Here is a 25,961-nt window from a genome sequence, read left to right as displayed (position 1 = left end):
ATTTTGTCAATAATATCAGGTAGTGCTCTAATTTTATTTCTTTATTTTCCCATTTGGAAAGCCAGTTGCCCAACATCATTTTGAATAGTCAATACTTTCCTTACTTTTTGTAATATCACCTCTGATGTTGCATGTTACATGTTGAGTTCTCACATATGCTCAGGTCTCTCTTGAGGACTCTGTACTTAACTGTTTCTTCATTTGCATGTCTGGGCCAATAGCACTCTTCATTGACTTAGCTTTATGAGAAATCTTGATATTAGGTAAGTCTACCTACTCTTCATTATCCTTTAAAACCATTTTAACACAACACAATAATATTTTTATAGGTAGGTCTGGCTCACCCAACTGCATTATTATTCAATAGGAGGAATATACTCAGATATTTTTAATATTTCCTTTAGCATCGTAGAAAATAATAATGAAACATTCCAAATAAATTCGAAGTTAACTCAAATATACATTTGCTTTATAGAACAGAAAGATGTTTAATTATTTGGCAGTTTTCAGACCACTAAGATTTAAAAGTAAAATAAATCATGTTTTTGTGTTTTCAGGAAGATAATACACAAGATAATTATGAAAATTCCTGACTTTTAAGGTGTATAGATATACATTACAGATGGGAAAATGGTTTAAAAAGCTACTTGTGGAGTAGTAATTTCATACTGAAGTGTAGCTGCATAGGGGATATTTAAATTCTACTGTTCCCTGGTCTACTATATGGTTTCTTTCTTTTAGACACACATTCCTCCCTTCTGGTTCAATGAAGATCACTGAGACGCGCATTTCAGATAGTGGGATGTATATTTGTGTTGCCACAAATATTGCCGGGAACGTGACTCAGGCTGTCAAATTAAATGTCCATGGTGAGTTTCAAAATGAGAGCATATATTAACCCTGTGGACTGGCCACAAGAAAATCCATAATCCTAGTTTGTTTGATAGTTAATTTCCAAATTGTATGTAGAGTAATTAAAGAAAAAAATTCTCTAAAACCTGAGACTTGCGAATTACTTTTGTTTATTCTGAAAACCTTTCCTGCTATTTATAAACAATCTTCTCTTTCTTCCTTTATCAAATAAACTGTATTAAATTTTTGGATCTCAGTTTTTCTAAATGTCAACTGTTACTTATTACTATTATTGTTGATATACAGTAGTAAAAAATGTGTTTAAGCTGGTAGCATTTTATAGAACCCAATACAGATTTTAAAATAATAATTTAGTAATATTTAAATGATCATTTTCAACATTTAAAGATCTCAGCAACTGCGGCAATTCCTCAAGGACCTAGAAATAGAAATTCCATTTGACCCAGCAATCCCATTACTGGGTATATATATCCAAAGGATTATAAATCGTTCTACTATAAGGACACATGCACACGAATGTTCATTGCAGCACTGTTTACAATAGCAAAGACCTGGAACCAACCCAAATGCCCATTGATGATAGATGGGACAGGGAAAATGTGGTACATATACACCATGGAATATTGTGCAGCCATCAAAAACGATGAGTTCGTGTCCTTTGTAGGGACATGGATGAACCTGGAAACCATCATTCTCAGCAAACTGACACAAGAGCAGAAAATCAAACACCGCACGTTCTCACTCATAGGCGGCTGTTGAACAATGAGAACACATGGACATAGGGAGGGGAGCACTACACACTGGGGTCTGTTGGGGGAGACGGGAGGGACAGCGGGGGGGTGGGGAGTTGGGAGAGAGAGCATGGGGAGAAATGCCAAATATAGGTGAAGGGGAGGAAGGCAGCAAATGACGCTGCCACGCGTGTACCTATGCAACAATCTTGCATGTTACCTATGCAGCAATCTTGCATGTACCCCAAAACCTAAAATGCAATAGAAAAAATAAAAATAAAATAATTTCATAGTATTTAAATGATCATTTTCAATACTTAAAAATCTCAGCAACTGAAAAAATTCTGTTTCGAGGATTCTTAAACTACGACTCCCCAGTTAGTTTGCTTGATTCCTCCAGTCCACACACTCCGCCCAATTCTTCATTCATTCAACACACTGTGTGTATATATTACACCAGTCATTATACAGATGAAAGACATTCAAGTATCAGAAGAAATTAGCTCAGTCTGATTTCATTTTCAGATGTATCGCCACAATTGTATCCGTGTTGATCATAGGGTTTGAAGTTGCACAAGCGTTCTGTCATGTACTAGCTCTAGGGAGTCAGGCATATTAACTAACCTTTCTTATCTTTAGTTTTCTCTTTCATAAAATGATAATATTGTCATCAAATATATAAGGTTGTTGTTAGTGACAGCCTTTAGAAATTGTTCATTAAGTATTAAAGAAAAAAAGACAGAGAAATTGGGCTTTTTCGGGATGTTTGGTACATATATTCTAATTATATCCTTGTGGCTCAACTTGATTCTACAGTGCACAATGCATGTATGTGGAAATCAGGAATCCTTTGCTGGTGTTTTGATAAATAACTGCATTGAAATTTCCAAAGGAAGATGATAAAAAGAAGAGATAGAGGCTGTTTGTGATTTTCTTACCTGAAATTAGCAAAGGCTTTCATGAGAAACTTTTCTTATTGCCTGACTGATCCTTCCACAAAGAGAACAAAAACTGAGTACATGGAGAGAAATGCTTTTTGGTTACTCCCTTATATTATAGAAATTACCTGGATTGCCTTTTAAGAGAGTTTTTAACCTAAAGTTATTTACAAATTAAAAGAAGCCTAACGTTTTAAAATGCTTGTTGTTCTTCAAGTTTGGAACTAAGAGTTTTATATTTACTATTTCCTGCAATCCTTTCAGTGTACCGGCATTACAGGCTATTTTCTCTGGATTATCAAGAAAACAGACCTCAGGAAGTTTACTGGCTTGCCCCAGATCACCTAGCTAGTGAATGGTCCGAGCCCATGTCCAAATCTTGAAATCGTTTCACTTTTTCATGCTGCCTGTTGATAAGGAGCTCTCATTTAAAGTGAGTAAAGGAAGGAATTTGTAAAAGTTGAATTATTAACACTCAGTTATTATTTCTAGTTCCTCCAAAGATACAGCGTGGACCTAAACATCTCAAAGTCCAAGTTGGTCAAAGAGTGGATATTCCATGTAATGCTCAAGGGACACCTCCTCCGGTAATCACCTGGTCCAGAGGTGGAAACGCCATGCTGGTTGATGGAGTGCAGCATGTTAGCAATCCAGACGGCACTTTAAGCATCGACCAAGCCGTGCCCTCAGATACTGGCATATATACATGTGTTGCTACTAACATAGCAGGCACTGATGAAACAGAGATAACGCTACATGTCCAAGGTGATTTTTGACACAGGATAATGTATGTATGTGGGTTGGGGAGTAAGGAAAAAGCCCTGGAGCTAAATAGATTATTTTGTATAATCTTAAATCACTTTAGAAAGTGGCTCATGCCTGTAATCCCAGCACTTTGGGAGGCCGAGGCGGGTGGATCACCTGAGGTCGGGAATTCGAGAGCAGGCTTACCAACATGGAGAAACTGTCTCTACTTAAAAAAAAAAAAAAAAAAAAAAAAAACTACAAAAGTAGCCCAGCTACTCGGAAGGCTGAGGCAGGAGAATCGCTTGAACCCAGGAGGCAGAGGTTGTGGTGAGCTGAGAGTGCTACTGCACTACCGCCTGGGCAGCAAGAGCCAACTCCATCAAAAAGAAAGAGTTCTATATAACTTTTATGACTCTTTAGCTTTGAAAGGAGTACCATTCCCCAAAGAAATGAAACATACCATTTCTAAACCTGCATGAATTTTTGTATGTTTGCTTTCCAAATGAAGTTGTCATGGATCCTGTAGATAACAGAAACAGTCTTAGGTGATGCCCCACCCAGTATTTTTGGTTTGGGAGACATTGTGGGAAGAGTGAGTTGGAGTAGGCTTTCACCCCACAGTACTGGGGTGGACTCAAAATAGAGCCCTAGGAAATCTGGGTCCGCTACTTCTCTATTAATTACTGATACTTGTTATGAAGATTTAAAAATAAATGTTTATTTCTTCAAACAACAAATATTGATTGAGCTCTTGCCAAGCATCTGTCATGTTCTAGGTGGTGATGAGAAAGTAGCAACAAAGACAAAACCCCTGCTTTCATGAGCTGTTCTAGTGTGAGTAGTCAGAAAGCAAGCAAACAAATAAATACAGATTGTGAAAAGCACTTTGTAGGAAATTAAAATAAGGCAATGGTCCTCAGAGTTGCCTACTTGAGACTATCAAGCAGGACTTCTCTGAGGAGGCGATCTTTAGAGTGAGATCACCTCCTCAGAGGAAATCAGGGAGAACAGCATTCTTGTCAGAGGGAATACTAATACAAAGACAAGAAGAAAAGATAAGCAGGATGTACTTAGCACAGTACTAGATAGTCTTAGTGCTGTCCTGAGTATTAGTACTGATACTGTTCTAAGTATCAGACAGTACTAAGGGACCTGGCCCGTGGCAGTTTTGTTGGATGGTTGGCTTGAGCACTAATGGAGAAGTTTTCCTGTTCATTCCGCAAACTTTATTGGGTATTCATGTTTATAGTTGAATGGGAAAGATAATAATTCATGAAATCTCCTGACTACATAATTAGACACTGGTTAGTGCCATCATGAAATGGTGGAAGACTCTATATGAGCTTTTAACAGAAAGATAAATCACAGAAGGCTTCCCGTGGGGTAGAGGCATGTCAGCGGAGATTTGAAGGGTAGGTGGAAGTGAGGGGCAGCCCTTCCAAGAGAATGTAGAAAGAGCTTTCTGGGAGAAGGACACAGACTATTAAGAGAAGGGCACTGGGTCGTGTCTAGGTAGAAATGTTTAGCAGCTGGAAATAGGAATCATAGTTAAATATTTTGGAGACACTAGGATCAGTCATCAATCAATAAAGGCCAGCTGGCTGCATTTCGGACTGAGGGCTGACTAATATGTGATGAAGCTGGAGATGTAGTCACGGGTCAGATTATCCAAGACCCAGGAAACCAGACTAATGAATTTAGACTTTATTCTAAATGCAATAAAAAGACTTTAAGAAGTCATCATTGGGAAAGTGATGTGGCTGATTTTCAGTTTTAAAATATTCTTTTGGGAAGGTATCATTCGGCTAGAGAAGATAAGGGAAACTGGTAAAGACTGTTGTAGGAGCTCAGGCAAAAGATGATGGTAATTAGAATGGGGAAAAGAAGGGAATGGGCTAAAGAATAATTAGGAAAGAAAATACTCAAGACATGGTGCTGGATTGGATATGAGAGTGAAGGAGATGGAGCTCTCAAGAATAACTTCCAAATTTCTTCATGCAATGAATGGATGATGAAGCTGTTGAGAGACATGTACTGACAGGGGGCGCTTAGGAAAGAACAGGTCGGAAACGTTATCTTACAGACGAGTACAAGTAATGGTTTGAATTAGATAAGTCAGTGATGAGATTTGTATTTCAGAGAGTATTCTGGGGATTGTGCAGAATATTAATCTAAAGAGGAACATGTTTGAGAAAAAAAAATCCCCATAAGAAACCTATCGAAGTTGTCTGGTAAGAGAAAATAGCGGTGGGAAGTAAGTGATGGTCTTAGGCACAGAGAGGAAGACACAGCTATGTGAACATCTGTGGTATTGTGGGATTGGATATGGAGGTCAAGCATATGGGAGAAAGAAAAATGGCTGTGGACCATCGTGCCTTCATTGAGGGAATAAGGGAAACAGAACAGGATTGCGGGAAGCATAAAATAATGAATTTTGTTTGGAGAATTTTGAGTTTAAGACACTGGGTCACGTCTAGGTAGAAATGTTTGGCAGCTGGAAATAGGAATCATATTTAAAAGGATAATCAGCAGAGACAGCAGTTCTTCAGTGCAGGTAGTTAATTGTGCCTTAGGAGAGTTTGAAATTGCTCAAAGAAAGACTGTGATGATGTATTTATTTTCCTAATAGAACCACCCACAGTGGAAGATCTAGAACCTCCATATAACAATCCATTCCAAGAAAGAGTGGCCAATCAACGTATTGCATTTCCATGTCCTGCAAAAGGTGTGTAATATTCATAGATACAGGCATTAGCATAATGTTCTGTTAACATTGTTTCAGAATCCTGTGTTGAACCCACAATGTCATCTTCATAAAATTCCATGTCAGTCCTTGTTATGTTTCAGCATAGTAGGAAATAACCTATCTTTCAGATAACAGCTCTTTGAACAAGTATTTTTTTTTCTTTCAGGTATTTTATTGCTTTCAATGTAAAGACTTTCCATTCTTTCAAACTTACCTAGTCTCACATGTTTTCCAGATAGTTCAGATCCTTCCTGCTACTTCTTATTTCATTCATTTTTTTTTTTTTGGCATATTTTCTCTTTTCGACATCATAGGTGGAGCTACTCAAAATATTCCAGATTTCTCAATCATGCAGAGGTATAATAAGGACTATTCCTTTGTTCTGGGCACTTCTAAAAACCTCTTTTCCTAGATCTACTCTCAACTGGTAATTCTAGGGCCAGATTGTAACTTGTCTCTTGGAGGCTTCTTGAAGCCCTCCCTTTCCTTGAGTTTCTGGGATTTCTATCCTACCATATTTCCTGGCAGGAGATTGGTATTACCTCTCCTCAGGGGAATGTGAAAAGCACTGTCACTATCACCCTAACAATGCCGAGTAGGTAATTAAGAACATCCTCTCTTTCAAGTGGGCATTCATCAGCAATGATTCAAAGCAGGTTTGTAGCAGTTCTGGCAGAGTCCAAGCAGTAGTCTTTCCCTAACCTCCTGAGGGCCTCCAGGTGGCTGGTACTATTTGTGCCCCCCCACCCCATGTGCCTTTTAGCAGTTGTTCCTGGGCAGCAGCAATCGGAGACCCTCATAGCTGTCTCTGTTTCTGTGGCAAGCTTTTCGATCTCAACAGTAACTGTCACCAATGATTACTTTATTTTCTACTGATATTCACAGAAAAATACCTTTAACAAGTTTTTCAGATACCTGAAGAATTATCAATAACTATTCCCAGAGTCACTGAGAATTAGGGAGGTGAAGCCAGGAAAGGAGGTCTTTTTTAGAAGGATTTCAAGTTCAGGGAAGTACCGTGAGTGCTCACTCCCTCTGGACATGCTGGTGGCGCTGTAGCTTGCTCCCCACTGGATTCCTGATTCCCAGGCTAATTTCTTGTTTTGACTTCCCTTTTTCACCTAGAAAAACACCTCTTCCTCACTTCTTCATTTTCACCTGAAATATAATGCTTGAATCCATTTAAAGTTACTAGGCACCTTTTTCATTATCTTTTACTATGAATTTCATCTTGCTCATGGTTGTTCTGTCATTTAAAAATTAAAGATAATACAACTTCTTTCTTTTGTTAATTTACATTTTTATTAACTCACCAAATATAAATTAAGTAGTCTGACTAAAGTTCATAAAGGAATGACTGGGATGTAAGGAAATGATTGCAGCCTCTTTTTTTTCTTGACCACATGGACAGGCAACTGGAGTCCATCAGTTTAACCTTTTTGTTCTCATCAGTCAACATTTATACTATGAGCACAACTGAATAGGCCAATCTTTAAGTTTCTTCTATAAATTTAACTTTCATAGTCACTTTTTAAGCGTTTAATTCAATTCAAGTGTAGCTTCAATGATGCATTATATGTATTTCTGCCATACTTTTGTATATATCCTGGATTATATGTCCATCCTTTAATATTTTACTGTCGTTTAAACAGGATTATTAACAATGTCTCATGTAATCATATAATTTTTATTTAAGGTGTTTTCTTCTTATTATAGATAGTACTTTTTTTAAATGCTTAGAATAATACCTGGCACAATGTTTGCTAAATAAATACTTTGTTAGTATAGATTTAATATTTATTTCCAGTGTTCTTTTTGATTGTATTGTACACTCAAAGACTGTTGTATCATTTTTTTCTCAAGAGTATATCATTTCCATTTATTCTGTTGGTCATAAATTAATCCAGGAAAGCTATTTGTCTCACTACTTTCTCATCTACCATTCCAAGAATTGAACTATTATCCTTTGTTTAACACAGTGAGATCTCCAAAAGAAGCATGGGCAGTAGAGTTTCCTCATCTCTGCAATATCAGGCCTTTTTAAAAAGGGAATTATAAAACATCATTTTTCTACATCATATATAAACTCTGTTTGGTGGGGGCAATCTTCATGTTCTATTTCTGTGACAGTGTCTTTTTTTTTTTTTGCTCTGTCTTTATTTCACCCTAAAACTCTCCCATATCCAGTCCGTAGGATTAATACAGTTCCTGTCCCGCCAACAAATTACTGTGAACTCACTAGTCAGATGCTTTACTTACTGTCTTCTGAATGTTTACATAAAAAAAAACAACTTTGTTCAAATTTTACGGCAAGTCTCTTAAGACCCACCGGGATTTAGAGGCATTAACTAACATCATAGCTTCATATTTCCATCCCGGGAGAAATATCTTGAAAGTAGCATAGTACCTAAGGTTAGAAATTATTGTCATAATAAAAACTTTATTTCTCCTTGATATATTTGATATTTAATAATTTCTGATTTTGTTGTGTAATACCACAAGACTTTAATTTCTTATTTAGGTACCCCTAAACCAACCATCAAATGGTTACACAATGGTAGAGAGTTGACAGGCAGAGAGCCTGGCATTTCTATCTCGGAAGATGGCACATTGCTGGTTATTGCTTCTGTCACACCATATGACAATGGGGAGTACATCTGTGTGGCAGTCAATGAAGCTGGAACCACAGAAAGAAAATACAACCTCAAAGTCCATGGTAAATGTAGTTAAAATCATGTAACTGACTATGTGTGCCAAGTCTCCAGTTCTTAAATGTTTAAATTAGTCTCTTAGTGTACTATCATTTAATATTAATGTGAATAGCTGTAACACCAAACAGAAATCTGATGGTCTGATTGCATTTATTGTTTGGTTTAAAATTTTATGTAATTTTTATTGTGATTTTATATCATTCAAAGTTCAAATGGTAGAAAAAGATACATAGTAAAAAGTCTCTGAGCTGAGCCATCTACTTATCCTCTATTTGGAGAAAGGAAAGTGTATGTGTGTGTGTGTGTGTGTGTGTGATCTCCCCAAAGATATTTTATACATATGCAATGAAATATTTTATCCTCTTTTTATTTATAAAAGCACACATATAATAGAACATTATATTAACATTCTTCCCCTTCTCTATTTCACTAAATAATCTATCTTGGATATTATTTAATGTTCCTAACTATAGCATTTCATTGTACAGATACACAACGATTTAACCTCTTTCTATTAATGATGAGCATGTAGATTGTTAACAGTTGTTTTTATTAACCTTTAATGAAATATTGTATATACGTCATTTTGCATAACCGAATGTGTGTGTGTGTGTGTGTGTGTGTGTGTGTGTGTGTGTATATATATATATATATATATGTATAAATTTGATGACTACTAGTTTCTTTAGACACTGGGTAATATTCATCCCCATCAACAAAGTAGTTAGTCTCATGTGACTTAAGACTCCAGAAGCTTATATTTTGAGTAATATGTGGAATAAAAGTAGATTCTCCCTTAAATTTATCCCAAATTTAATCCTAAATTTAAAACCTTGAAATAATAAAGTTAAAATCCAATAAGGGTTGTTATTATAAATACAGTGATCAAGACTTTTTATTTTACAAGAAAGCATATGCTTAAATATGTCTAGCTTATCTAGCCATCAAATATCTAAGAATCTACTCTATAAAGGCCCTTATAAAGAAATTATAAATAATATTTATTATAAAACTACCTAGCTATGACTCCTCTCTTTTTGCAGTGCCTCCAGCAATTAAAGATAAAGAACAAGTTACAAATGTGTCAGTGTTGTTAAATCAGCTGACCAATCTCTTCTGTGAAGTGGAAGGCACTCCATCTCCCATCATTACGTGGTATAAAGATAATGTCCAGGTAAATAGAGTCATCCATATATATGTAATTGCTTGCCTCTGTATCTGAAGTGAAGTGTTCAGATGTTCATTTCTTACTACTACTAATATAAACATTCTACTTCAGTTTTTAATCATGCATTTATATTAGGACTGGAAATAACACTGACCATTTTGGCCCTTAAAGGTGACTGAAAGCAGCACTATTCAGATTGTGAGCAATGGGAAAATACTGAAGCTCTTTAAAACCACTCCAGAGGATGCAGGAAGATACTCCTGCAAAGCAGTTAATATTGCAGGCACTTCTCAGAAGTACTTCAACATTGATGTGCTAGGTAAGAAATACATCCTTTTTAAAAGAAACTACAATTCAGAGGCATTTCTTAACTAAAATAGAGCTGACTATATGAAGAAGTAAAGAGAAAAAATTAATTTACAGAAAAAATACAGTTTCATTCTATTATTTTTGTCATTATTTGTTAATCAGAACCATATGTTATAGAAATTTTGAAGGGTTTTGTTATTTATAATACAGAGATGACTTTGAAATACTCAAAAGTAGTACTACTATCTTGTGTAAAATAAGAAATTACTACTACTCTTATCAACTTCTCCAGTTAGGTAGTCAGGATATTCTCTGGGAAGTGGCTACAGCAGAGTGTTACAGAATATAACACTGTGCACAACCTGAAGCTGCTAGGCTGTACTTGAACTGGAGAAGGTAGTAAATCCACTTTCCCCTGCGTTCTAATTAACTCTTTTAACTAAGTCAGTCCTGACTCTAATTAAGTAGGGAGCTGCTATAATAAATTAGGATGTAAGACCTTTTAATGGTAATCATATATTTAAAATTTTATAATTTTAGTTTGTGAAATTATATTTGCCATTTAAAGTTCATTTTGTGATAAAATGACTTTCTTCCTTTTCAATATTTTGCTTCTTAGAATGGGCATATAATTTGTAAGTCTTGAGTAGAATTGAGTTTGAGGAATGATACTGCATAAAAGTAATATTCATAAACTGCTATAACATAAAAATAATTCCTCCCATTAGTCTTCTCAAAGCCTGAAATTTTTCTTTCCTCAAAATCACCATTATTATATTTAAGTATAGGTTATAAAGACAAATTAAGAAATCATTCTTATCATGAGTCTTGTTGGCATTATTTTCATTGGTACTCATCTGCTCCCTTGACTTTGAATTTCATCTGTCTGCTGGTGACTCTCAATCTTTTATCTCCAGTTCAGTCTTTTTTCCCTGAGCCTAGGGATAAATAGCTAATTTCCTCCGTGCTATTGTGACTTGAGTATCTTAGTTGTGTATCAAACAAAAGAGTCCCAGTGAAACCCAGTCCTGGTTGCCTTCATTGATCCCCATTCTAGGGACTGGTACCTCCATCCACTCACTTGCTTATTCCAGAACTCCAGGTTCTCAGTACTACCTTTTCCCCAGCATTTCAAATCTGCATATTTTCTATTATGTCTACTTCCTAATTCTGTGGTGATCAACTTCTTTTCATCCTTCTGTGAAAGTCTATTGTCATTTATGAGCTGAATTAATGTAATGGCCTAAGTGCTCACCTGAATCCACTTTTTGCTGCTGATATCCATTCTTCACATATGAGCTTGGGTGGCTTTAAAACACAAATATGATACCCCTCAGTCCTCCGCTACTGAAATCCTTTAGTGGCTGGTCATTTTTCCGAGGATGAAGACCACTTTAAGATGGTGTGAAAGGAGATGATGAGAGAGTCAGGGAAGTATTCAGGAGCTCTTTAATATGCTTGATAATCCTGAGAATAAAAACTAGCACATTCTTTTTCATGTTATATTGCATATCAAGTTTACCATCTTACTTTTTTAAGACACAGGTAACATATTTCAAGTAGCACGACAGTATATGTAGAATTTGAATAAGAGTGATGTTCATTGTCATTCATTATCCAAAATATATAGCAGTAGCAAATTGCATTATATAAGCCTCACTGACCACTTACATTCTAAACTACTTTTGCATATGAGTTTAATACACCCAAACATGAATCCTATACTATCATAATTCTTGCAGGTAATTGTCCTGCTACCAAATATTTCATAAATACGTTTCTACACTTAAGTTTAACATTTGGGTACACAGAAATGATATGAAAACATATTGTATGGTATTGTATTTTTGTGTAGAAATCATTGACTGCTTTCTACCCCCTGCCCACTCTTTTTGCTGAGTAACAGATTTTCATAATAAACTGTCTTTGTTCAAGTTCCACCCACCATAATAGGTACCAACTTCCCAAATGAAGTCTCAGTTGTCCTCAACCATGATGCCACCCTTGAATGCCAGGTCAAAGGCACTCCCTTTCCTGATATTCATTGGTTCAAAGATGGCAAGTGAGTATCTTTTCTGTATTTGTTGCAAGGGTTCAATTGATGGGAAAAAGATGTGTAAATACACATGGATTTTCTTCCTCTTAATTATTTTATCACATAGAATATTACTAAACGAGCATAAAAGCAAAACAATATTGCTTAAAATCGCCTCAAAAATATTGTAATATCTTTTATTCTTATGAATTAAAGGCTCCTTATAAATCTTGGGAATTCATTTTAGAAACATAGGGGAACTCAAATGTAATATATGCTAAATATCCTCTGTCTAAAGGCTAACAGTGAAAAATGCCAGATCCAAATGTCAGATAATTTTCTTTTAACATGGAATTGACTTATTAAAACATGTCGTAAACATCTTGTTTACGACAGCAAGATGAATACTGAGCTAGTTCTGTGTATGGACAGAAAGGAACTACAGATGTTTCTCAGACTCCAGATCTCAAGGGCTGCTTAGGTGTGCCTCCATCGAAGTGGCTGCAGTGGTCTGTATTGGTTGTGAGAATTTATTTCTCAAATGGTGGTCACAGTTTGTGTATTATAGTTTCTAGGAGCAGATAGCTAAGGCCTAAGTAACAAATAGTCAAGATTTGTGGTATATAAAATAAAAGATTGTATTCAAGCTTTTTTACAAATCAGTAGTAAGTACAAACAGCAACATAGAAAATATATGGAGGATATGAACAGGCAGTTAAAATATACTTTAGCAATAAACATATTAAAAGATACCATCAATAATTTGATGAATGGTAGAATTTTGTTCTTTACAGGTCATATTGGCAAAAAAGCAAAGGTTTGAAATTATCAAACGTTGACTAGGGTATGGAAAATCAAGATACAGTGCTCTGATGTGGAGAATGTAAATTAGTATCTTAAAAGGCAACTTATTGATATCTATTAAAATCTGATGCTCATACACTGTGATGCAGTACCCAGGAGATGGAAATAGTCATGCATATCCACAGAGAGGCTTACACATTGATACTCACTGCGACACTGTGACGGCAGAAAAGTGATAGCTGGCTAAACCCAACATTGGGAGAGTAGGTAGATACTTGATAGTGTAATCATATTATGGAACACCATACATCAATTAAAAAGAGTAAGATCAAGCTATGTGTACCAGAAATGTCTCTATACCTGTTGTAGAGTGAAAGAAAAGCAGAACAATAACCTGATACCATTGATATATTAAAACTTTAGATTTCTTTGGGAATACATTTATAAACATTTTTGTATATAAACAAATTTACTATCTGTTTTACATACATATGTAAAATATGTTTTATTTTTGACCATCAAATTTACATTTATGAACAAAGATGTTTGTAAATATAAATTTATATATGAAAATGTTTATAAATGTAAAAAACACGTGGAAGAATACAAATCAAACTCATAATGGGGAGAATTCTAGAAAGCAGACTCACATTAGGGGTCATCGACCAAGGAGAATTTTTCTCATCACAGTGCTTACATTTTTGTTTAAAATGTTATGTTACTTGCACAATTAACAATCAATAAAAGTTTCAAAATGACTTAAATTGGAGTAGCATATTGTCAAGTATTTCTTTAAAAACTTAAAATGTGGCTGGGTATGGTGGCTCATCCCCATAATCCCACACTTTGGGAGGCCAAGGCAGGTGGATGGCCTGAGGTCTGGAGTTCAAGACCAGCCTGGCCAACATGGCGAAAACCCATCTCTACTAAAAATATAGAGGTTAGCAAGGCATGGTGGCAGGCACCTGTACTCAGGAGGCTGAGGCAGGAGAATTGCTTGAACCTGAGAGGCGGAGGTTGCAGTGAATAGAGATAGCACCAGGGCACTCCAGCCTGGGTGACAAGTGCGAGACTTCATCTCAAAAAACCCAAAAATACAAAAACCTTAAAATGCACTAAGTGAAGGTATTTTATTCTCTTAACTTTTGAGAACTATATGCAAAGTGTCATATTAAGAAATAGTAAAATGTGCTACTATAGAAAATGAAATGTTTTCCATTTAATTTTGTAGTCTGACTACGAGGCTTGTGAGTAACGGCGTTGTGTCTAATGTGGCTAAGTCATTGAAACTTCTAAAAAACTAGTATGGATATTCTTGAAAAAATATTGATGGATTTTAAAGATATGTGTCTTAACATGTCATAGACTTTAACAACCAAATTTTAAAATAAAACTGCTGCCAATTACATAAACTGAGCATTTTATAGTAGTCAGTAAATGACTCTGAATAGTAGAAAAAGACTTTCTTGACAACCATATACAAGCTTCTTTCGACATAAATATCTTTTAATATTTATGATTATGTAAGCATTTGTATTTATTACAATACTTTTAGAGAAGTTGGCATGATCATTGCCTTTAGTAAATAATAACCATTCATGATATTGTTAATGCTCTTCTAGATATTATGATATTGGTTTTAAAATAATATTTGGTCTGAATTTCCTTTACTGTAATATTTAAAACTCTTAATTTTTCTTTTCCAGGTAATGGTAGAAATTTTAGCTATGCTAACCAAAAAATTTAAAAATCTAAAAAACAAGATAGGATGAATGAATAAAACAAATAATGACACTACTGTATTTCTATTAATATTGTTAAATAATTTAAGTTTAAAATGGAGAAACTTTTCGTCTCAAAGAAATAATTATGATTATCTAACTTCTGTTAATAAAGTGGCTTAAAACTTTCATTCTTCTGAATGGGAGTATTAATCATATCATTTTATTTTTTCAATGAACTTTCACTTGTATTTTTAGCCTATATTACATAATGATTTTTGTTTTGATAGAGAAGAAATATGAAAAACTGAAAATAGACCCATGGAATATAATTTTTTTCTAGGCCTTTATTTTTGGGTGATCCTAATGTTGAACTTCTAGACAGAGGACAAGTCTTACATTTAAGGAATGCACGGAGAAGTGACAAGGGGCGCTACCAATGTACTGTATCCAATGAAGCTGGCAAACAAGCCAAGGATATAAAGCTGACTGTCTATAGTGAGTGTGATTTTCTTACGCTTTTTATTGTCAACTCTCATTACAAGTTGAAAAGCAGGGTTTATTCTACTGGTAACTACTCTCTTATTTAATACTGAATAATTTGGAATGCTACATACTTCAAGAGAAGAAGGAGCCTATCTTCAGGTGTTTTAAAAGGCCAGAATATTGCAGCAAATTTTAATGCCTTTTTTCATTAGATACGGATTTCTTCAAATGGTCTAGTGATTTTTCTATAATCTCACTTAAAGAGAGCAAGAATTTCCTAATTGGTTAGCATATACACAAACCAAATGTCTGTATCCTTGAAGGAAACAGAACAAACTTTTAAAATTATAGAGACATACGAAATAGAGTGAAGTTGATGATGTGCAGACAATTCAATTATTCTATTTTAATTCTATCATGGCCTCCATCCTCACCATGTGATTATCTTTTCAATGCCTTACGTGTTTGTGCTACTGTTTTCTCCCAGCTGTCCCCACCAAATATATGTAACTCTTATTTTCTCTAACATTATCAACTTTCCCTGAGGAATGTGATTGCCAAATTCATTTTAATTTTTACCAGTGGAGCCATAGATAGGCACATGAACATTATGTTTCCAGCACAAAGATTTATATACAATAGAAAGGAATAGAACTTAATAGATCTGTAGTACTCACTGCATTATCTTCTGTCTTTCCATGGTGTATGATGCTCAAGGAAAGTTTAGATACCTCTCAGAATGTCACCTTCTTATAGGATTTTCCCAATTAAAAGCAGTCAGCTCCTTACTCTCCATGATATTGTGCTAGTTCTTTTTGTTTTTGCAGCACACATCACTATCTGATATTTGATTGCTTAATTACAGAGTAATTTACTTGTGATCTATTTCTCTCCAAGGAACTTAAACTTGGTAAGAGCAGGCTCTTGTTACGCATGTTCCCTACTCTAATGTCTGATACATAGCATGTCTCCAGAAATACTTGCTAAATGAATGAATGGTCTAGTGTTACACTGTCTAATATGGTAGCTACTAGCCACATGAGGCTATTGGGCACTTGAAATGTAGCTAGCCCAAACTAAGATGCACTGTTATATAAAATACACATCAGATATCAAACGCTTAATATGAAAAAATGTAATATATCTAATTAATAACTTGACATTGATTATATCCAAAATAATATTTTGGATATATTGGACCAAGTAAAATGTATTATTAAAATTAATTTCCTCTGTTTCTTTCCATATTTTTTAATGTGGCTACTAGAAAATTTAAAATTATATATGTGAGTTTGTATTGTATTTCTGTTGGAAAACACTGGTTGAGTAATTAATAAGAGTTTGTGTTGAGGCGCAACCATTGCCACGGACTAGCTTTGTGATTTTGGATAAATTTCCTAACCCCTCTGGGCTTCAGTTTTCTCAGCCTTAAAATGGGGATAATAATAGCACTTATGCAGTAGTGTTATTCTGAAAATCAATTGTTAGCTATTTTACATGGATTATTCAGCTTCTAGTAAGAGCTCAATAAATGTTATTCATTTATCATTACATAATTAGTGATTGTATCATCTTAAAACTTAACATACATGTAGAATCTAGCTCGGTTTCTATATAATTTAATTGCTTTCCAAATCTCTTTTTAAATGTTGCTCTCTTTATGTAAAGTTCAAATAGCTTTCTCGAATCAAAGAAATTGTATTTAATGCAGGCTTTTAAATCATTTATGTCTATAAATAAAAGCCTTTGGAAGAAATTAGTCATGAAAAGACATGTTCTCTAAAAAAGAATAACATTGCTGAAAGATTAACTATACAAGCATCCAAGTTAAACAGAAGTGCTATTGCTACCTTTGGCCTCCCACCAGACCCAGGCATTTAAACAATAGGTGCCATATTTTTCCCAAGCTGTTGAGTAATCTTCTCTGCCCTATTGTATTGTTGCCAGGATCTGTGATGAATACATTTTGGTGATTTAATAAATAAGACTCTTATTTCCATGGGACTTGGGTTCTTTCATTTCAGATTCTCTTGTTCACTCTGTATGATGCCTTCAGGCACCCAGAAGACAGGACTCTATAATGATTAAACCTTCTGGGATTGTCTGAGATAAAAGGCATTGTAATTTAGTAAAGTTTTGAGTATTATAATTCAGGAAATAGTGCCATTTCCTCTTTAGCAATGCTCCATCTCTTAAGCTTAAATTTATTTCACTTGTGAAAATGCCCTTGTTATTAAAATGGAAAAAAGTAAAACATTATACTTTGGCTAACTGAAGAATATGTATGTAGATTTCAAATTCAGAATGTGTTTCATACTACAGTTGATTCATTCCTTTTCCTTACTTACACACTGATATGAGAATGAAACAGGGTGTTGATTCACTTGCAAGTTATAAATGAACATTGTACCTAAATAAGGAAAGAAGCTGAGACAAAATAAAAGGGAAAAATAAGAGATGGAGGGTAAAAAAGGAAAAAGAATGTCAAGGAGAGAAGAAAGTAAATGAAATTTTAATATCCTATCAGGAGATTGTGCAGATTTACAACTAGTAGTTCTGAGGCAAAGATTTGTAACCTGAGGTCCATGGATGAGGTTTGGAGGTCTGAGAGCTTCCCTACATCAGCAGTCCCCAACCTTTTTTGCACCAGGATCTGGTTTTGCGGAATGAAACTGTCCCGCTGCACACCATCTGGCATTAGTTAGATTATCACAAGGAATCCGCAAAATAGGGTTCACACTCCTATGAGAATCCAGTGCCCTCACTGAGCTGACAGGAGGCAGAGCTCACGTGGTAATGCTTGCTTGCCCCATCCCCTCCTGCCATGCGGCCTGGTGCATAACAAGCCGCACCTATGGGTCCTGGATACGTATTCTTCAGAGGCCCAGGGGTTGGGAACTCCTGCCCTAAATTGCCTAAAAGTCTTGGAGAGAGAGATTGTGTGTGTATGTATGTTGGGGGTGGGAGGGGCGGTGCATGGGTATATCTATACATGCATATGCATGTGCATATGTGTACAGCTTAATGAGCAGTGTATTCATAATTTTTATTTGTATTCCTTTCCCTCAAGTGGAAGTCTAGTTTGCTGGCAATTATGTATGAATTAAAATGAAACAGGAAGTGAAATATTTATGGATTTGTCAAATGTAAGCAGTACATAGTATGTTATTATACCATCAGATACAAATGTTATTTGAGTAATTTTTTTCATTTTCACAAATACAAACTCTTAAGATAGATTCTTTCTGATACAAATGATATTCCTTTCTAAAACATTCATGAAATATGTAGGTTTGTTTGAACCTGCGTTCTTGGTCTCATTAATATATTATCCAACTAGTTAGGCTAGCCAGTGATTTATGCAATTTGAGCCAAGGTCTGATAGGCATTTATAGATTAACCTAGACATAAATAATCTCAATGAAAATTCAAATTTAAAGCATAAGTAAAATACTTTTTCTTAGGGTTTCAAAATGGTAACTTGAATTTGTATTAATTAATTACCTATAGCAGGACTTGGCAAACCTTTTTATAAAGGGCAATATAGTAAATATTTAAGACTTTGCAGACCATTAGGCAAAATCAAGGAGATAATATAGGTACATACAATAAGAAAGAAACAGATTTCTACAAAATTATTTGTTGGTGAAATTCAATTTCTTTGATAATTTTTTTAAATATAAATTTTTTGTAATACAATACTACTGAGAAACATAGAATTATTTGTGGGGAAAACGTTTCACTTAAATGATATTTGAAGTTAGTGTTCTCTATCATCAAAAACAATTGCAAATGTTCTGTTACTGGTCTTTGTTGTTGTTGTCGTTTGTGGTGGTGGTGTTTTGAGACAGAGTCTTGCTGTGTCACCCAGGCTGAAAGTCAGTGGCAGGATCTCTGCTTACTGCAACCTACGCCTCCTTAGTTAAAGCGATTCTCCTGCCTCAGCTTCCTGAGGGACTACAGGCATTTGCCACCACTCCCAGCTAATTTTTTATATTTTTAGTAGAGATGGGGTTTCACTGTGTTAGCCAGGATGGTCTCCATCTCCTGACCTCGTGATTCGCCTGCCTCGGCCTCCCAAAGTGCTGGGATTGCAGGCGTGAGCCATTGCACCTGGCTCACTGGTGATTTTTACCTAATGAAATAGGTTTTTTAAAAAAAGGTAAAAAAGTTTCAAAGATGAAACTTCGAAAATGTCTCTTCATACAGATAAGTACTGCCTAGTACTGATATCATTTCACAGACTTATAATTTAATTATGCATATTCATTGCCTGGAAGGTATTTACAGAATTCCGTTGTATTATTCTCTTGGTATTGGACTTTAATCATGTCCTCAAACTGCTGATTAACAAATTCTAGGTGAAGGTTAGATGGAAAGCCTTCATTTTCAAAGATAACTGGATTTTGAATGTGAAATTTTGTTTTGCGTTTGTGTGAAGGTGAGACAAACTGCTAGAACCGTAGTTTGAGCTCAGAAAATATATCCACTGCAAATTTGTGGAGGAATCTAGATCTCACTGTTTGAACTTTTGACAGCGTGGAGAATGTATAAAGCTGCTTGACATTACTTGTAACTAAAACAACACAATGTTTACCATGGTATACATTTTGCATTTACGTAGATTTTTGGTCTGGTAATTGGGGTTGGACTCATTTCAAAATACTGTCAAGTTTACAGCAAAACTGATGTCCAAAAGCATTTAGTATTCAATAGCAGTGTTTAAGAATGATTCTTTTTATTCAGAAAGAAGTTCAGTCTTAGCCCTGAGCTCAGAAAAGTACAGTGAAACTTCATCACCACTAAGGCATTGATTGACCTGCCATATGGTAAGGCAAGTCAGGATATTCAGTTCAACTCTGACAAAAAGTCATAGAACTGATGATGTTTAAATGCATGAGAGCAAACAAAATGCACCGTTTAACACTACTGGTTTAATAACACCTGAATCTTTTACACAAAGTGCTGCTGTTGAATAATACAATGAAAAAACATAGATTTTTTTTAACACCTTACATTGTAATAAGCTTTGTAAATTTGTCTAAGCCTTTTTTTTTTTTTTTTTTTTTTTTTTTTTTTTTGCTTCACGTATATTTTTATCAACATCAATTGTAACAAATCTTAGCAGATTCCTCTTCAGGTTGTAATAAATTAATGTTTATTTCAACTTTTCTGAAAATATTTGTCTGTAGTTGTTTCACATCAACTGCTCTAAGAGGCTAATTCTTCAGGTTTTTTTTTTTTTTTTTTTTGTACTTTCATTGGTTCCTGAAATAAACGAGAACAGCTGAGCAGTGTCAGCAACATCTGCCAATTGTCAAAAGCCAAGAATACTATTGAGAAAAAAGTTGTCTTAAAAAATAATTGACTATTGATGTTGCTCTCAATGTGCTCAACTCTTCAAGCAGTTATTCTCACTGAAAGGCTAAGAATCTTGAACACACTTATTTTCTTTAGACACGTTTCTTTTGCCTCTGAAATGATACCTGATTTAATTAAGCCACCATTGGTAAATGGCTTTCCTTTGTTGGCTAACAAATGAGCCTGTCAGAAATTTGGTTTGGTTTTAGCCTCATTTTGGCTTTTTATTTTTGTGAAGAAATTTGCTATGATTAAATATTTCATTTTATGTTTTCTAATTTTTCAAACTGTTGATGTTTTAAAATTGGGAATATTGTAATGGCTGCTTAGTCTAGTGTTAACTAGAGGAGGTATAGTGTTATAAAATAGACACAATGTTTTGCCCTTTTAATTTGACAACAAAATACTCCACACTGTGCCGTGTCTTAAAAATTAGATATTTTAGTATTATTTTCTTGTTCTAACATGAGGATTATTCACTGATGATGAAATTAAAGAAAATATCACATTATGGTGATAGGCATAGCACTAAAAATGCTGTCAAGTTGTAACCATGCCACTGAAATTTACAGTAATCTGAACAGCAGTAGAAGCAATGAGAGCACCATATTTGGTTTCTCCTTTAACTCTTTACTCTGCCATTGTTGAGTAAAAGCCTTAGACAATATGTCAATGAATGAATGTGACTGTATCCAAATAAAACTTTATGGACATTGAAGTTTGAGTTTCATGTAAGTTTTACTTGTCACAAAATGTCATTATTCTTTTGATTTTTTTCAACACTAAAAAAACAGTATAGCCATTCTTAGCTTAGCATCTCCTGGCCTGTGATCTATAGTTGCTTGACCCCTGATATTTATAGTAAGCCTCCTGAGAGAAAAAATGATTCTATCATCAAATTCACCTCAAAGTATAGTAGATCTTGCCTTAAATTATGTGTGAGAAAAAATGTGTAGGTAAATGTTTGTCAGTATGGACTATTTCTAAGACTAATTAGCAGAAAATGTTAAGGTACTCCACTCAGCATCCAGATCTTGTTTTTTACATCTTTCTCCACTGAAAGGGACCAGGCTCCTTGGAGAAATGGTTAAGTCTGGAGCTGGGGCAGGGAATACACAAGATGATCCTGGAGCATGTAGTAAGGCCAGAAAGTAAGGAAGTGAGTGCAAACAATAAAACAAAGTAAAATAAATAGGGCATATTAAAGGGACTGAGGAGCCAACTGAAAGAACTCCCAGTAGCGAAAACTGGATAAATAATGTAGTATTGGTTGTAACCCAAGGCCTGTAGGTTTCCATGAGTCCATACTAATATAAGTAAGTGATTGACTCAATAAATAAAATGGGAAGAAGAGACACATCTTCCATAGAAAAGAATTATAAATAAATTATGTAGGTAGTCTCCTCTCACAGAAGTAGAACGTAACTCCTCACTCCTTATGTATGGGCTGGCATAAGGACTCCCTTCAATGGAAAGGGGAGGAAAAAAAGGTAACTTTACAGTGGATAAATAAGCAAACACTACCTTAGCTGGGTTACCAAAAGTATACGCTATCAACATGACTTAGCACAGGTCTCAGTGATGAGTCATGTTGATAGTATGTATCTTTGGTAGCATGTGATGAAAATGGCACTTTACCTGTATGGTCTCCCTCTCAAAACCCATAATCCTAGTTTAGCTATAAGAAAAACATTCTATCAAGTATTCCATTCTAAGATTTAAAAGTTTATTAAGATGAATTGATACTTAAATTCATATACATGCCATTTAATTTCTTTTAAATTGTTACAATGATAGCATAATCCTGGAGTGACCATATTTAGACTTTTCAGCAGAGACCGAGTGACTTCAGTTGTTTTTCCCACAGTATAGTCCTTATGTAGTGTGAGAGGCCAGACCTGTGGTTGCTGAATTGTAGGAGATACACATGTAGACAATTGGATGAGTGAAGCTGAGTAAATGGACTCTTGGCAGTCCCCTCCTTTTCCTTAGAAAAAGGAAAACAAACAGCAAGAAGCAAAAATTGAAGACTCCACAGCTATTAGGAATAGCTGGTTCTGAAAGCACTTAGACCTTTAGTATTTCTTGGTGAGAGGGCATACAGTTGTACCACATGTGACGTTTTCGCTCTCTTGGCCTGATTTGAAACCTGCTCTATCTACTTTGAGTAGGGTTTTATTTTGTTTTGCTTTGTTGGGTAAATAGAACTATCTTTGTTATTCTAATATGATCTCTTGAACCTAAATGACTCTGTGAAACAAAATCTGTGACTTTCTGTTTTTACTGAAATCTGAAACCCAAAAGGAGAATGATAAAGATGGTTTTGACAAGACAGGAAACTCATGATCAGGAGATAAATCACGGACTTCCTAATTGTCTTTAATTTACCTTAGATGCATTGTCTAAACATCTAGAGCGTTTAAGATTTTGATGAAGATGCTGAAAGTTAAATGACTTGTTTTTGTTCTAAAATCCTTTGTAGTTCCACCTACTATTAAAGGAGGAAATGTCACCACAGACATATCAGTATTGATCAACAGTGTTATTAAACTAGAATGTGAAACACGGGGGCTTCCAATGCCTACTATTACTTGGTATAAGGATGGCCAACCAATCATGTCCAGCTCACAAGCACTTTATATTGATAAAGGACAATATCTTCATATTCCTCGAGCACAAGTCTCTGATTCAGCAACATATATGTGTCTTGTAGCCAATGTTGCTGGAACTGCTGAAAAATCTTTCCATGTGGATGTCTATGGTAAGGAACAACATATGCTGTAATTATATACCTTTCCTACCTATGCTTTCTCATATGCTAATATCCAATTTATTCACTAATAATCCTTGGTGGGTTTGTCTTTTTCAATATGCATGGATAGGAATTGGAAGAGTTTTGCTCCATGATTTGGAAAAATATTTTAAAAACCTAAGGTTAGCAAGAAGGTGTCCATTCATTCAGCTAAGCTTTGCCATGGCACTTGGAACTTCTAGACCAGGCGTCCCCAAACTACGGCCCGCGGGCCACATGCAGCCCCCTGAGGCCATTTATCCGGCCCCCCGCCATACTTCAGGAACGGGCATCTCTTTTCATTGCTGGTCAGTGAGAGGAGCACAGTATGTGGCGGCCCTCCAACGGTCTGAGGGACAGTGAACTGGCCCCCTGTGTAAAAAGTTTGGGGACGCCTGATCTAGACTATTTGGTTATTATGGAAAAGGCAAAGTAGTTGTTGGCACTGAGATCATTCTGTGCTGTTTGTCCTTTATAAGCCAGACAGTCCGGAGTTTCCAGAATAACTAAGACAGTTACAGATTAGCTAGACCAAGAAATTCTTTCCTCAATAGCTTAGAGGGAGAGAGGCATATAGGTAGATTTTAATGGTCAAACTTTATGAGAAAAAACAAAAACTCTTCTTTATTTTATTAGGTTGTATTTTGTGCACACAAAGAATTGCCTGAAATGTTGCTGTTTCTCCCTAGTTCCGCCAATGATTGAAGGCGACTTGGCCACACCTTTGAATAAGCAAGTAGTTACTGCTCATTCTCTGACACTGGAGTGTAAAGCTGCTGGAAACCCTTCTCCCATTCTCACCTGGTTGAAAGATGGTGTACCTGTGAAAGCTAATGACAATATCCGCATAGAAGCTGGTGGGAAGAAACTCGAAATCATGAGTGCCCAAGAAATTGATCGGGGACAGTACATATGTGTGGCCACCAGTGTGGCAGGAGAAAAGGAAATCAAATATGAAGTTGATGTCTTGGGTAAATAAGTATGCCACTGCCTGGGTTCTCAGATTCCTAGCAAAACCTGATTCATTTGTTAAATTCTTTTTTGTTCATGCAATAATAAAACAATCTAAAAGAGGGTATAGTCATCTGTGCAACTATGGATTGCACATTACCAAGAGGTGGATTTGTCACTGGAGTCTCAGGGTGTAGAATCTTATATAAATCTTCCAGTGATTTTGATAAGTATACTTGATATTTACAAGTGCATAGATATATTTTTACATCAATGACAATGTCTAATTGCAGTGAACAACAACGTAAGTCTTTTTTCATAAGCACTATGCCAGGTAACAGGAAACTTTGCCTTGGAAAGTCATCTTGCAACCTTTAAACTCAGTATCTTTATCTATAAATGGAAGGCTTTTGAATAGATGGCCCAATTTGGGGGTTTTCATTCTTTTGTTCTTATGAAAATAAACAATACAAAATATGAATAAACTTGATACTCACCTGGCATCAGTGGCACCATAGTACTAGATAGAGGAATAGCCACGAAATGTCAAAAGCATGTTTATTGATCCTGGCAAGTGTTTATTGTAAAATGTATTTACAATACATTTCAAGTGTCCTTCACTTACCAAACTGCTATGATACTTGTCAACATTCTGAACTGCAATGTGGTATTGCTTCATGAGATTCCGTGTTTTTTGTTGTATACAATTCTTTGCATGTTGCATTCCTGTTGTTTTCTAGTGCCACCAGCTATAGAAGGAGGAGATGAAACATCATACTTCATTGTGATGGTGAATAACTTGCTGGAGCTAGATTGTCAAGTGACAGGCTCTCCCCCACCAACTATCATGTAAGGGTTTTGGTATGTCTTCTAAATACCTCCCGCATTTTGTTTTGAGTGTTATAGAGCTATCTTGAAAACTGTTCTGTATCATTAAAAAGGATTGTATGAAATTGTATTCTTTATATTCCTCTTTTAGAAGACATGCTCTATATACAATGCAACTTCTACTTGATATTCAAAAGGCACCAAAATTTGCTCAATTAGAGGAATTTCATTGTATGGCCTTAGAAATTACACAGTTAGTTCACAGAGACAGTCTATCAAGCAGTATTGTCATACTTTCCTGAGGTACTGAAATGTTTAACAGACTACCAAGTAAAAAGGAATATACCAGACATATTAAGTAAATAGAGAAAGTTAATGTGCCTGTGTGTTTACCAGTTCTTTTTTTCTTATTCTTTAATTTTCCAAGCATGAATTTAATACTAAGCTTTTGTTTCCAAGTTGCTATGGGATATGCAGAGGAAGAGTTAGTCATTGAAGGAAATGAGATATGTTCACACATGATTATAAAATGAAGTGGAATGCAAAACTCAGAAGTGTAAAAATACAATGCTGTATGATTTTAAAGTTTTGTTTATATTTGTTTTAAGATTGTGTATGTTTTGCTGATTATTATTTAAACACTGAAGTGAGTAATATTTAGGAGCACTGGTCTCTATTTTAATATTTAATATTTTGGTACATAGTAGGTGTATACATTTATGGGTTACATGAAATATTTTGATACGGATATGCATGTGTAA

The 25,961-nt window shown here is 35.3% G+C and overlaps 1 protein-coding gene across 9 annotated transcripts in view; it reads left to right on the top strand.

The window, feature by feature from the left end:
- Positions 1–25,961, top strand: part of HMCN1 (hemicentin 1) — a 677,492-nt gene that overhangs the window by 485,153 nt on the left and 166,378 nt on the right. For all 9 annotated transcript variants that reach the window (XM_074389731.1, XM_074389733.1, XM_074389732.1 and 6 more), the window contains 11 exons: positions 742–869; positions 3,035–3,307; positions 5,919–6,014; positions 8,557–8,751; positions 9,790–9,920; positions 10,086–10,233; positions 12,159–12,285; positions 15,127–15,281; positions 23,113–23,391; positions 24,111–24,392; positions 25,113–25,221. In XM_074389731.1, coding sequence (XP_074245832.1) covers positions 742–869; positions 3,035–3,307; positions 5,919–6,014; positions 8,557–8,751; positions 9,790–9,920; positions 10,086–10,233; positions 12,159–12,285; positions 15,127–15,281; positions 23,113–23,391; positions 24,111–24,392; positions 25,113–25,221 — 1,923 coding nt within the window. The remainder of the gene's footprint in view (positions 1–741; positions 870–3,034; positions 3,308–5,918; positions 6,015–8,556; positions 8,752–9,789; positions 9,921–10,085; positions 10,234–12,158; positions 12,286–15,126; positions 15,282–23,112; positions 23,392–24,110; positions 24,393–25,112; positions 25,222–25,961) is intronic.

The sequence above is a fragment of the Saimiri boliviensis genome, chromosome 19 (assembly GCF_048565385.1).
Source record: "Saimiri boliviensis isolate mSaiBol1 chromosome 19, mSaiBol1.pri, whole genome shotgun sequence".
NCBI lineage: Eukaryota > Metazoa > Chordata > Mammalia > Primates > Cebidae > Saimiri > Saimiri boliviensis.
The sequence above is the reverse complement of the archived record's forward strand: the minus strand, read 5'-3'. Positions and strand labels throughout refer to the sequence as shown.